We start from the raw sequence: 13,642 nt of genomic DNA on the forward strand, positions 1-13,642 counted from the left end.
GGCCGCCCGAGGCCGGTGGCGCCGCAGCCCCGCACGGCTCCTAAGCCGGTCCGGCCTTAATGCCCGGGCCCCGAGCCGGGCTGCCGGGCGCGGTGCGCTCCTTGCCGCGTCCGTGGAGCGCTCCGGAATCCCCGCGGGCTCCGAGCGGCGCGGCCGTGGCCGGACGGCGGTACCGGAGGAGTCCCCGCTCGGTTCGTGTGACACCGAGCAGAAATGTGTGCGCGGTGTGCCTTGGAACACGTCCAGTCTCGGGGCGGTTCACATCCTGCCACCGCCACGGCCTGAACTCGGGAACTGGGCCCTGCTCTCCCGAGGAACGTCATTGCTTTTATTATGTGCAAGGAGTTGGGATATTTTTCTTGAATTCTGTAGCAATCAGTGATATGCCAGGCCCCTGGAAATTTTAATTACCAATATGTTTTCTTCATTTAAGCATTTCCAAAATTACATGGCTGAGCTGCGCGATGAGGAATAATTCAGCAGATCAGGTTTTTTCCAGGCCCCTGAGATTACTTGACAACTTCTGCCTTCACTGAAAATTGCATAAACCAGCAGCACTGAGAATCCTTCTAAACTGGGCAATATCTGTCTTCATCTTCTGCAGCACAGCCAGTGCAAAGGGGCCTAAAGTGAAGTCTTAAAAGTTTATAATCCCAAATGCATTTGGGATTTTCCCATGATGCCCCAAACACTGTCTTAAAAGTTCAGATGAAAGAATATGTAGAAACTCTTACTTGTCTTGGCTGCCTTGAGTATTTCAAACCAGCTGCATTAGCCTGCATTATTTTAGTTGTCCCATCTATGTTTTTCTTAACTTCATAATCTTTGGAATCTTTGAACTGTTCCAGTTACTTTTCTGCCTGCCTGGACTGTCATTCCAGGTACAAGCCTTCATTTATACATTTGTCCATCTTTAAGAGACCCAAGCATCACTTTTCTTTGTTATCTGGCTAGGTAGCTGTCATTGTTGCATTATCTATAATGCTTCCTTCACTCCAGACTCTCTGGTATTCTGGTTGTTTAGGATGAAGTGTATAATATTTTCTTCTGTTATAAATACTGCTTTGGAGAATTTTAAGTGCTAATACTGAAGGGTTATTTTCACAGCCTTTATTTTCCCAGTGATACCCACACTAATTTTCACCTCCTCTTCACTTTGTTCCATTATTCCATGTCATGTCCTTCTGTACTCCATTATGGGAGGGTATAAAGAAGGTAAATGGTTGATCCAAGAGCAGACAAAGATTCATGCCTTCAAAGTCTCAGCAACAAAGAGAGGGAAAACGGTGAAAACCAGAGGATTCATCTTAGTTATGCTACAGCTAATAAGAGAATTTTGCTCATGACCTTCTCCTGGTATCACACATTCTTTGCTGCTGTGTTTTCTTATCACTGTTACCTGTTCTTCACCTGTTGGATCCAGGTTTTTAGGTTCTTAGCAGCAGCAATTCTATGAAGCAAAGACTCCTGATACATTCTCCCCAGGATCCTACAGGAATTTCCTGTGCTGTTCTTTGACAGCTGTGTGAGTTTTTCCACAGTTTCACCACTGCCATTCACATAGAGAGTGAAGTCAGTCCCTGTGTGCCACCTCTTCTATCAGAAAGCAGGCAGGCAGCTCTCCCTAGGCTCTTGTATTAAAAGCAGAGTTGCCATTTGACAGCAAAGGAGCAGTGTTCCACACTCACTGCAAGCAAGAATTCCTCTTCCATTGTGTTGGATCTGAGTCCCCTTCCCTCCTTTCCTCTCCCAGTTCCCTACTGCATAGTTAAAGGAGCTGAAGGCAAAGTTCAAAACATTCATTAGCAATTCTGGCTGTCAAACATACAGAACCACCAAAATTTGTCTGTTTTGATGGCACCCAGAAGATCAAGTGACAGAAATACCCTGGCCTTTCTTGACTTCTGAAAGGACTGATGTGCACCTGCCTCACCCCTCTGAGAAGGGCAGGGCTGCAGTGCCCAGAAAATGACAGGTTATTATGTGACAGAACCAGAATGGAACTCAACCAGGTCTCTGCTGCCAAACCATGCTCTGTGTGTACTTAAACTCATCACACCTACGTATAAAGATCCTGAAGTTGGATCTGCTCCAGAATGCTTTGAAAGAGGTTTCCTGGCAGAGGCAGGCAGGATGCCCATGGTTTAAATCCAGATGTGTGTTTTTGGAGAAGCTCCCTTTCACATCCTTGCCTTTGTACCTGTGTAGGTGTGTTGTTACACAGAGAGGAGGCTGAGAAGGAGGATCAGGGGATATCAGGAGCTGAGATGAGCAGGGTGTGTAGCACCAGCAGCATTACCAGACCCTGAGAGTGGAGCTGCCTGCTATGAGATGGTCTGTGCTGCTTCATCCCAGTTCAGAACTCATGTCTGTCCCCAGCCTGCCAGAGCTGTCCTGTTTATTTCTGACCTCTTGTAGGATGGACTGTTGTGGGCTGATAGAAAGGTCTTTCTTATGGCTTTTCAGGGACATCTGAGAGGTGTTGGCTGCACAGCTCTGACAAAGAGGTCTGGCTGCCAGCTTTGCACAGGCTCTTTTTAAAAAATCATCCCTTACATCTTTATTTAATTTGACTGATGATGGCTCAGAGCATGACTGATCTGCAGTAGATTCAAGATCCATTTTTGTACCCATCATTTCCAGCAATAACCTTGGTTTTGCCTTTCAGATATGGCCATGCCCAGTTCCCTTTTGTGGGCTGTTGACATTTTTGGGAGGGTTTACACTCTCTCCACTGTTGGCCAGTACTGGGAGCTGTGCAAGGACACACAGCTGGAATTCAAGAGGGTCTCTGCTGTCAAACAGTGCTGCTGGGGAATAGCCTGTGACCATCAGGTGTACACCTACGTGTTCTCAGGAGATGTTCCCATCAGATACCAGGAGGAAACCTATGAGAACCAGGTATGACAGGTACAGCACCTCTCACACAGCCACTGCTTGGGCTGACAGCACAGCCTACATCAGCTGTCTCAGTGTGTTTTTGTCACAGGAGGATTGATCAGTTTTATTTGTTTTCATTTTTTATCAGAAGTTTCTGAAGAGTAAATATATGTGCCAAATACCAGGGAATTCTTGTAGTATTTAAATTCCCAAAGGAGTTACACTTCCCTGCTCCTAGCAAAAGCAATGCCAGTGTGAACTCCAGCCTGGTCTGTGTGGGCCATTTCAGACTGGAGCATTCACTCTTTTCACTGAGTAGTTTCCATTTCTCCTTTCCTTAGTGACAAATACACAATCCCCTTAAGAAAACGTCCCATGTTAACTTCCAGGCAACAAAGATCAGAAATATATTATATATGATAATATATTCTGCTAATATATTATCAGAAATATATTATTCTTTAAACAATGCTGCTTCTTAGTGTTCCAAAGACTTCTCTAATAAAGGCATAACTTTCCATTTACGTACAATGTTTCCAGCTTTTTTGCATAGAAGTGTTAAGGTCATCCTTTCTATCTGATGCACTTAAAAAGAATGTCTTTAAAACAGTATTTTAAAGGAAATTTATCAAATTTGGTTGTAAGTTAACAAAAAGTTAATTGGGAGAGAAAATGGATGGATTTTCTTGAGCACATTTCTCTGATTTCTAATAGGCAATAGAATGAATATAAATTGGGAAGAGATATTAACTTACCTGCATGGGCAAAAGTACAACAAATTAATTTTATACATTATTTAATATTGATACAGCTTTTCAGCCATCTAACAATGTTCCTTTTATTATGTAAACATGTTCTTTAAAAATGCGAAATTTAAAATTCTATTTGTTACTTTAAAACTTTCATTTTGTTTGTTCTAGGTAATGAAAAACGGAAAAATACTAGAAAGCACAGAAAGAAATACTCTACAAGAGCTAGCAATGAAGAAATTAAACTGAAGTAGTTTGCAGATAATGTGCAAGGCAATTCAGCCAAATTTCTAGTAACAGCAAATAATATTTTGTGTAAAAATTATAGATGGATTTTGCACCACTCATTTTCCACATGCCCTAAAATGTAAGACAGTATTACAGGACAGATTTTGACAGTATTTCTATAGTATGTAGGAGTGTGGGGGAAAAAATGACAGTATTGGTGAAAATCCTTGTGTTATCACTTCTGTAACTGATTCAAGGCAGATTAGGGAAAAATATAAGATCCAGGGGAGATTTGCTGATACAGTTCTCTCAACACTGTTCCTGGCAGAGGCAGTGCTGTTTTTCTAGTGCAGACAAGATATGAATCATCTTTCTCTGCGAGTAGATTAGAGATACCAAGGCCATCCATGCAGCATTACCCTAATGCTGCAGTGTCATGGTGCCATACATCACCAAAGAAAAAAGCCCAGTGCCTGGTAAAATATAGCATCAGATGGTCCTATTTATGTAGCTGAAAATGACTTGGTTGGGACAAGCTCTGCAGTCAGCCCTTCTTTGATATTTAAAAAAGCTTCCTCCAAAGGCTGTGTCAGGGAGGGGCTCATGGAGTGAGCACTTTCTCATTCACCCCAGGAATTTATTCCTCTTCTACTGCAGAAAATAAGAAACATGTCATGACTCCCTATAGATGTGCAATGAGATAATGTGATCTCAAAGAAAAATACTTTATTTATTATTTCTGGCAGCGCTGGAATCCAGTTGGTGGCTTTTGTGAGAAATTACTGCCCAGTGACCGCTGGCAGTGGAGTGATGTGAGCGGGCTAAAACACCAGCAGCTTGATAGTTTCACACTGCCTTCACCACACTGGGAGTGGGAGTCTGACTGGTATGTGGATGAAAATATTGGAGGGGAACCAACAGAGAAAGGGGTAGGTGAATAATACCAAAAAGAGATCTGTTCTGGGAATCCTTTCTTTGTAAAATGGAAGGAACTTATAGAAGTGTAAAAAAGTCTGTAAAAATAAAACTTGCCATAGATACTTCTTTCTGAGAAATAGCTCAACTTTAATACAACAGAAAGAAGGATCTTGTTTGAAGGTTTTTGAAGTCTATAGGAGCTTCTATAGAAGCTTTTTTCTTTTGATCAGGTCACGAAATCCTGGCAACTGAATGCCATTGTTATTTAAGGTCTTTACTATGAAGAAAGTAAAATGTTTTACTGTGTTTGTTTGTTCTGTGTATATCACCCAGAGGAATTTGGGCATGATTCATAAATCATTCATGGAATTAGCTGATCTGTTAATCAGGGCTCTAGAGACACACAGAGTGACTTGTGCTGTGACTCTTGCGCAGAATTGCTCTGAGTTATGACTTCAAGCTTTCCCTTGATCCTGTTTTTCATACAAGGAAACCTCTGTTTGCAGGGCTGGACTTATGCCATAGACTTCCCCAGCACCTACACAAAGGATAAGAGATGGAATTCTTGTGTCAGACGCAGGAGATGGATCAGATACAGGAGATACAAATCACGGGACGTTTGGGCAAAGGTTCTGGATCTCTTTTACATATTAAATAAACTGATTGTCTGAAATAATCAATTAGAACTGCAGGGAAGTTAATTTTCTCTGTAGGCTGGACTTGGATTCTTTCACTTCTGACTTGCTATTCTTGTAAGCATGAATGGAAGGCTGGGATTTTTCATGGAAACCTGTGGTAATAAGGTGCCAAATCTTATGGTGATGCAATTAGAGATGGATGCTCAGCTCCTTTGCAAATTTCAGATGAACTTTTTAACTTCCTTTGGTTTTGTGACAAAGCACTCTCGTTCAAGGTGGTACCTACCTTGCATCATTCACAAGCTATGTGCTTTATCTGTGTGAATAACTGTTCTTTAATAATTGTTGTTCCATTCTAAGAACATTCAAAATTTGTAATTTGTGATCTTTCAGCTTTCCAATTCTGTATGCACTGTTCTGTAAGTAAAAACTTCCTTTACTTAAGGAGCAAAACAGACTTCTCCATGGTGCCTTGTCAGCATTTCCCCTCTCTGCATATGGAGGCCTTGAGTGAGAGGGAGAATCTCCCTGCTCAGCCACTCTAGGAGGTGATACATAACCAATCTGCAAGACACAAGTTATGCCACCAGCCAAGCCAAGCAGTGTCTCCTCTCCTCAACCTTCCTTCCCTTTGCTCCAGATTGTGTCCCACGATGAACCAGACCAGCTGCCAGACCCTTTCAATGACATCTCCATCGGAGGCTGGGAGATCACGGACGAGCCTCTCGGCCGCCTCTCAGTGTGGGCAGTTTCTTTGCAAGGAAGGGTATGTGTGTGTTCCCTGAGTTTTCTAATAAAAATTACTAGTTAAAAGGAGTTAAATACTTGTATAGCAAGGCAGGGTTGTTATTGTCTTACACTGGTAAGGAAATGCACTGCTTGTGCATCTGGCAGAGGATGAAAAGCTGCTTTGGGGATACATTATGTAACAACTTGTGTTGTAAATGGAAAGGCTTAGTACTTCTAGGGTTGTTGTTTCATGGAAGCCTTTAACCTCTATGAACAGGTGAATGTTAAAAACTGGGGCTGAGTAGTAGTGTATTGTATCTTGAAAAATGCCCAGAATGCTGACTGTGGGGCTGGGAACCAGGAGAAGGAGCCTTAAAACCTGACAGAGGTTCTGGTGAAGCATCGTGCTGTGCCTTTGGGGTGGAGAGACAGGGATGATTCAAGAGTTTACAAAATGGTTTTTCAAAGACTTACTGATTGGAAAGTGATCACCTCCTGACCTGGCAATGTGGCATCCAGCTCTGACCTGTTTTCATTTTATTTTCTGTTGAAAACTACATATCTTTCTATGTTGTTGTTGTTGGTTTTAGGCCTCCCATGGGGTCTCCTCTTTTGCTCAGTCCTGTGAAGATTTGACTCTTGCTTTTCTTCCTTCATCCTTACAGCACGTATCTAATATTCCTTTGTGTCTAGACACTTTCTAACTTGTGGTCTCAGAATGTAATGCTTTTAACAGATAACCTGAGCTTTCAGTCACATTTGGCACTGCCTGGAGAGGCAAGCAATCCTGCTTACATTGTTTAAAATAAAACTCCCTATTCCTCATACTTTCTAGTAATACATGACAAGCATCCCAGTCTAAAGGCTTACTTGACTGCCACTGTAAAATGCTTTTATTTCCCAAGTGGAAGTCCCCAGGGAAATAAAGTATTCCTAAAAATGAAGATTCAGCACTCAGCAGTCATGCTGTGGAGCATTTATATGACTGCCACAGAATACTTTCTATGTTTGACCTTCCCATTTTGACTGTGATCTACAGAAAATTGCAGTCCAAGACTAAAAAATGGCTGGATGTCACCAAGGGCTGCACAGAGAATGGAATTTTTCCCCCATATTGTGTCAAGCTCTGTTCAGTGAAAGTGAGGCCAGGCTCTCAGCTAACAGTAACATTTTTGTGTTATGTATTTGTTCACTCTTGGTTTATATAACATGCCCTGAAATACACTGAAGTGGTTTAAATGTTGAAATATACACAGAACTTGTAGCAATAGGTTACTGTACCCAATCCAGATGTAGTTCCATGATAAAAGCTGCTCTGTAGAACAGCCTCCTCCCTTAGTACATAAGGAAATAGCTTCAACTGCATAATCAACATTTAAGAAAACATACCTTTAAAGGTCAGAGTGCCATACACTACATAAAACAATCCTCTTGTTAAAGGAGAGCTGTTCTTTCCAGTTTGTCTTTACTCTTGTCTCAATGGTTTCATTGTTGTAGTGATATTTTTTCCTTAGTTCATTTGGTTTTGTTTTTTTAAACTTGTCTAGGTATGGTACAGAGAAAATGTCTGCCATCACAATCCAGAAGGTTCCACATGGTCCTTAGTCACCACTCCTGGTGAAGTTGTGCAGATCAGCTGTGGTCCCTATGACCTCCTTTGGGCAACTCTCTGGGAAGGGCAAGCTATTGTGAGAGAAGGAATTGACAGGAATAACCCTCAAGGTAAAGTTTCTTAAATCTGGCTGGAAACCCCTTTGATTTGTAGTGTTGGATAAGAAACTAACCTACAGTGCCTTCTGGGTTCTGTCTTTGCAGGAATTTCCTGGAGCACTGTGGAGTCTCCAAGCTCTGAAAACGGGATCATGCACGTCTCTGTGGGTGTTGATGTGGTGTGGTGTGTCACAAAGGACAGAAAAGTAAGAGGGCTCATGTTCTGCTTTTGCTTTGTCCTTCCCTTTCTCTGTCTGCTGCTCTCAGACAGGAGTGTAACTTGCACAGGAAGCATTGGTGATTTGAACTCTCTGTCCCCCTGGTTTGGGGAATTCTGGTTCCCCTTGCTGTTATGGGAATGCTCTGTGGTTTCTGATAGTTGAGTTGAATTTAAGGAAGACCTTTTGCTTTTTTTTGGAATGAATTTTCTAAACCCAAGTCAGACAGATTTGGCAGGTGGGTGGGGATTGGATGAGGAGCCTTTTCTAAGGGATATTAAGCATCAAAACTGAAGTGACTCCTGTTTCCACAAGGACTGAATTTTACATCAAAAGCAGCAGGGGGAGTATTCTCATCTACACTTTCCTGCATGATGCTATTTTTTTATCTTCCTACTGCAAATCTTCATCAGTTTTTTAATGTGTTCCCTCTTCATCAGTTTTTTAATGTGGGGGTTTTAGTGTTTAATTAGGTGAGATATCTCTTATGTGGATGTGTGATTACTTTCTTACTAGAGTTTTAACTTAGAATGATGGAATGTCTTAAGTTGGAAGGGACCCATAAAGATGATGGAGTCCTACTCCCTGCTCCTTCACACTGAATTCTAAGCCAGGCCTGAGCTCTGTGCTTGTGCAGCAGTTCTGTTGAGTTTCTCTGCTCTACTGAGTCAATACTTGCCAGCTGAGCCATGGTAACAAGCTGTGCCCAGGCTGCTCCATCTGCCACATAAATCCACTGTCATAAATGGAGATAGGCTGGTGCATTTTCCTTCAGACCTGCCACAGGGCAGTCAAGCATCCTGATGTTATGGGATTCAACCAACAGCTTCTAAGGGAGCTGCTTGCTGCTGTGACTATATGGATGTATGCTACATACAGAGGGAACTTCTTCCAGTCTACAGACACTTTCAGATTGGTAAGGCCAGATCTAAGGGGAGACAATTTAAGGAGCATACTGCTAAAGACATCCCCCTGACAGTTCCCTCTGGCAGCTCTGCTTCTAGGGTTTGAATGTAAGAACACTATTTAGAAGCCCATTCAGAGTGATCAAAAAAGCCTATGCGGTGATAGTAATAGAAAGTATTTTCCAAGAGCATAAAAGCTAACTGTCACAGGAAGTCCTACAAAAAAGTCTACTTTTTTGGCTTTTCTGGCTGCAGGTGGACACACAATGTGGGTACTGTTGGGTGAATTGTTTTATCTTTATCTGATAAAGAATCAAGGAAGTAATTGATTTCTTAAGGCAATGTGGCAAGTCACTGTCGGAGATTAAGACTAATCCAGTAAAGAAACTAAATTCCTGCTAGAGCAGAAGGAGAAAAATTTACTTTCTGTTGTTGTTGTAGGTGTGGTTTAGAAGAGGAGTGAACTCACATAATCCTTGTGGGACAAGTTGGATTGAAATGGTTGGAGAAATGATGATGGTAACTGTAGGCTTAAACAACCAGGTAAGAGAGCTGGGGAGTAGCTGAGAGGGTATCTACATTCCCCTCTAAAGGAATGTTACCTCTAAGGGTGTGTTCCTTCTAGTGCAGGAGCTGTTCACACATGGGGAGGGGTCTCAGCAGTGCCAGTAGGGCTGGCTGGACAAAGGGACCCTGGGCTTAAACTGCTGGGAGGGAGCACCACTGCACCTTTTTTGTATCTGATACCTGCTGCATTCCAAACCACTTCCCTTACCAAGCCCTTTCCTCCCCTAGGTCTGGGGAATTGGCTGCGATGACAGAGCGATTTATTTTCGTCAAGGTGTCACACCAAGTGAGCTCAGTGGGAAGACATGGAAGGCAATTGTGTCTGGCAGGGAGAGTGACAGATCTCAGACTGGGAGCTCAACAAGTCTGCTCAGGTACTCCATGAAATACCTGCTCAAGACTTTGAGCAAGGGTTTCAATGCTAGGAGATATTTCTTTTCATTCAAGTGGTACAGACAAGGAGGAGTGGGGAAGACATCTCTAATCATTATGTATGCCAAAAGGCAATTGCATTTTTGCCATTAAAATTAACAATAAGCAGCAGTTGTTGCACTCAGAGAAGAATCTGAAGCTCCCACATTGGAATTCACTGCATGCTTGTAGTAAAGCATGTTCCTCTGGGCTTTACTATCTCTATGTGGAACTAGTCTCTAATAAGAGAAGATGTTGTTTATGAAATACCATGAAGGAGTGTCAACTCTATTTAGGAATTATTCTTCCTGAGTGTCACTGTAGGTTTCTTTTCCTAGGGAGGTTAAATCAGTTACTCCCCCTGCCTGCTGGCCTCTGGGCTGTACCACACATGCCAGTGGATCTGACTTGTTTGAGCCAGAGTGTGTGCTGAGACGTTCCCTTTGGCAAAGACAAATCATAAAGTTAATAATGGGCTTAAAAAAATCCCATTTGTTATTTCATATTCAGAAAATGGCATGCGTTTTCCTAAGAGTTGTAGGCAGCCAACACCACCAATTGTTTGAAAAGATCAATAAAATTCCTTTCTATGTTTCAGATTTACTAGACCAGTTTGCCAGGTTTGTGTTGGACTTGTTCCTCCGATGATAGAATTTGACATTTAAAAGAGAAGTCTGCTGTTTCTCTCCTGCAGTGAAACACTAAGTCAGTTTCTGTGTGTGTGCAATCTAAGGCCTGTGCTGATTTACAATGCTTTGGATGATAATTAATTATCTATTTGTCCTTCAGTGCTGGCTGTTTCTTTACTGATGATATTCAGAACCAAACAAGCGCGGTCATTCAGGGTGATGCAGATCCTTCCTCTGATACAGAGCTGCCCACGAGCCCTGCCAGCCCTGCCCTGCTGGGAGCTGCAGCTGCTGGGAATGGCCCAGCCAGCCAGGCTGAAACATCTGCACGGCTGCCTGTGGATCCTCTGCACTCTGAGCAAGGAGAAGGCACTGCTGCTTCAGCTAGTAATGACAAAGATAACCTTGAAATGAATAAATCTCCTGCAAACCCAAATCCTTCTGCAGAACTGCAGTGGATAAACATTGACTTGAAGGAGGCTCAGAAGCATCCAGTGCTGTCTGTGAGCAGCTTTGCAGACACATCCAGCCTCTCTTCCCTGGGTGCCTTCTCGGTGGGAGCTGAGGACCAGTACGGAGCCGATGAGCACCCGCTGTGGGCCTGGGTGTCTGGGGGAGGCTGTCTGGTAGATCTGCACAGCCCACTGAAGTGGTTCACTGCTCCATCAGGTACTGGCCAGTCACCACAGCACATCCCAGTTTCACTCACAGCTCAATATGCTCTTTAAGAAAAATAGTGTTTTTTTCTGAGCAAAGCCACTTGTGCTAACCCACTTTCTCTTACTGCAGTTTGTTAATGGGTTCATGTCTGAGCATAGTGCTGCAGTATTTAGCTGTAGAGCATAGAGCACTTTGGGCTTGAGATAAATAAATGTAAAATTGATATTTTCTCTTGAGTTCCTGTAGCAATTTTGTAGAGTAATCTGTGCTGGATCTACGTCTCATTTTTAATTGTACTGAAACTGCAGCTTCGGGCAAAACACATAATATCACTGAGCAGTAACAGAAAGGAGTGAAAAGGGCTCTCTTGGGAGGTGCAGATGCTGGCAATAACTGCCTCACTCTGCCATTCCTACTGAAATGGGTAAAATAAACCATGAACTCTGGCATCCTAGTATTTAACAGTCTAACTTGTGATGCAGTATATTATCTAATTATCTTGCAGTTAAGTGACAAAACTCTCATTTTTACAAGGTTATGGCTTTAGAAACTTCTATATAATCTATCTAGTGATCCTTTTTTATGAATCATGTACAAAGTTTGGCTGTAATACATTGAATCCAAATCATTATAAAAATGGTGTTGGACTGGGTTGATCCAGTCTGGTGTTCAAAGGAGTGCCATGTTTCACCTTCGACAGAACTGTACTCAAAGCTCACTGGAGTTTATTGGGTTTGGTTCTGTCCCAGGTTTGTCATCATCTGTGCAGTCTCTGTCCCTGTCCATCACTCCTGCACAGACAGCAGCCTGGAGGAAGCAGATTTTTCAGCAGCTCAGTGAAAGGACAAAGCGGGAACTGGAGAATTTCAGGCACTATGAGCAGGCTATTGAGCAGGTAAGCAGTGAGGACATTTATCTCTTATCTTCTAAACACATCTGGGAATCGATAACACATTTCTGACATACTGATTTGAGTTTACTGTCAGCTTTATATTCTTGCCCTTATTTCTGTCTGTGACAACTTTCCTGGATTATTAATGTCTGAGCTCCCTGTAGGAAATTACCAGCTTGTCAAAGATGGAGCAGCAGTATTCATCTAAAAGCATTATCAGATAGTTTTATTTAGGAAGAAACAAAGCATTGCTCAGCATTATTTGGGTACTGTGAGACCTCAAATCTTCAGAGAAATGGTTCCAACAGCAGAACATTGTATGAATTATTCCACCACAAGATGAGGCATCTTAATTGAAACAGTGACTCAAGGAGGTGAGCTTCCCTCTCTTGGCCATTAGGACTAATTTAACTTGCGTAAATAAATGATGCAAACGTCAGTGGCAGCACATAAATAGCAGCAGTTTTGTTTGATGTTCCCTTTGTTATGACTCCTTGGCTCTTTTCAGATTCATTCATATTGTTGGTCCCTTCACTGCTAATTGCCAAATGACATCTAGAATTCTTTGACTAAAAACACTTGGAGTCCAGGGGTTTGATCACATTTTAAAAAAATATGTCAAAAGCCTTTAAATTCCAAAGAGAGGTTGTGTTATAACAAGAGCAAACTTGAGTCAGTTACTACCTGTGTGCTACTGCATTCTTGCAGGGTAAAAATGTTACTACTGTTGTACTCTGCTACCTCAGTATCTTTTTATCCACTTTTATGAGTTTCCATGCTCTGGTACACTCTGTATGGGAATGTGTGATACAATTGTATGAATGTATGATGAGGTGTGATACAGACTAACCTGCAGCAGACACAACATGTAGGCACAAAACCAGCATTCTGGAAAAAGAGTCATGCAGTTTCTTTATTGCTTTTGTGTTTGCCTTGCAGTCGGTTTGGGTTAAAACTGGAGCCTTGCAGTGGTGGAGGAACTGGAAGCCTCATAAGTGGATGGACGTTCGAGTTGCACTGGAGCAGTTCACTGGGAGTGATGGGATGCGTGACAGCATCCTGTTCATCTACTACATGTACCACGAGGAGAAAAAGGTGTGTTCAGCTGCAGACCCCTGGGAGAGCTGCTTTTGGCAAAGGGAAGCCTCTGAAAGGGAAACAATTTCTTTGAAGGAGGCAAATTATGGCACCTGCTGTTCTGAGGTTTGGCAATTCAAAGGTAACCCCAGGTACCAGGAAACCACAGGCTTTTCTGGGCTGTGTCAGTGCTGTGTCAGAAATACCCCATCACAAACCACTCACATTGCTTAAACCATCACTCTGCACTAATTAGGAATTCTTCTGGAAATTCACAGTGTTCTTGATTGTGAAGAGCCCAGCTTGGCTGGACAGGGTCTTCCCAAGTAGGGTTAATGCCTGCAGGCAACAGGAATCAGAGGTAGGGCAAAGCTGGAAGTGGAGTCTCATTCCCTCTGCGCCAAGAATTGATTCTTTGCTGTCCTTGGCAG

General features: G+C 42.6%; 1 protein-coding gene across 1 annotated transcript in view; it reads left to right on the plus strand.

Moving 5' to 3' along the window:
- The first annotated feature begins 2,670 nt into the window (after nt 1–2,670).
- Nucleotides 2,671–13,642, plus strand: part of TECPR1 (tectonin beta-propeller repeat containing 1) — a 21,836-nt gene continuing 10,864 nt past the window's right edge. The window contains exons 1-11 of the mRNA XM_005420369.2: nt 2,671–2,901; nt 4,604–4,786; nt 5,282–5,404; nt 6,054–6,179; nt 7,690–7,864; nt 7,958–8,058; nt 9,417–9,518; nt 9,771–9,916; nt 10,743–11,251; nt 11,992–12,137; nt 13,074–13,229. Of these exons, the coding sequence (XP_005420426.1) occupies nt 2,671–2,901; nt 4,604–4,786; nt 5,282–5,404; nt 6,054–6,179; nt 7,690–7,864; nt 7,958–8,058; nt 9,417–9,518; nt 9,771–9,916; nt 10,743–11,251; nt 11,992–12,137; nt 13,074–13,229 (1,998 nt within the window). The remainder of the gene's footprint in view (nt 2,902–4,603; nt 4,787–5,281; nt 5,405–6,053; nt 6,180–7,689; nt 7,865–7,957; nt 8,059–9,416; nt 9,519–9,770; nt 9,917–10,742; nt 11,252–11,991; nt 12,138–13,073; nt 13,230–13,642) is intronic.

This window comes from Geospiza fortis, unplaced genomic scaffold (assembly GCF_000277835.1).
Source record: "Geospiza fortis unplaced genomic scaffold, GeoFor_1.0 scaffold237, whole genome shotgun sequence".
Lineage (NCBI taxonomy): Eukaryota > Metazoa > Chordata > Aves > Passeriformes > Thraupidae > Geospiza > Geospiza fortis.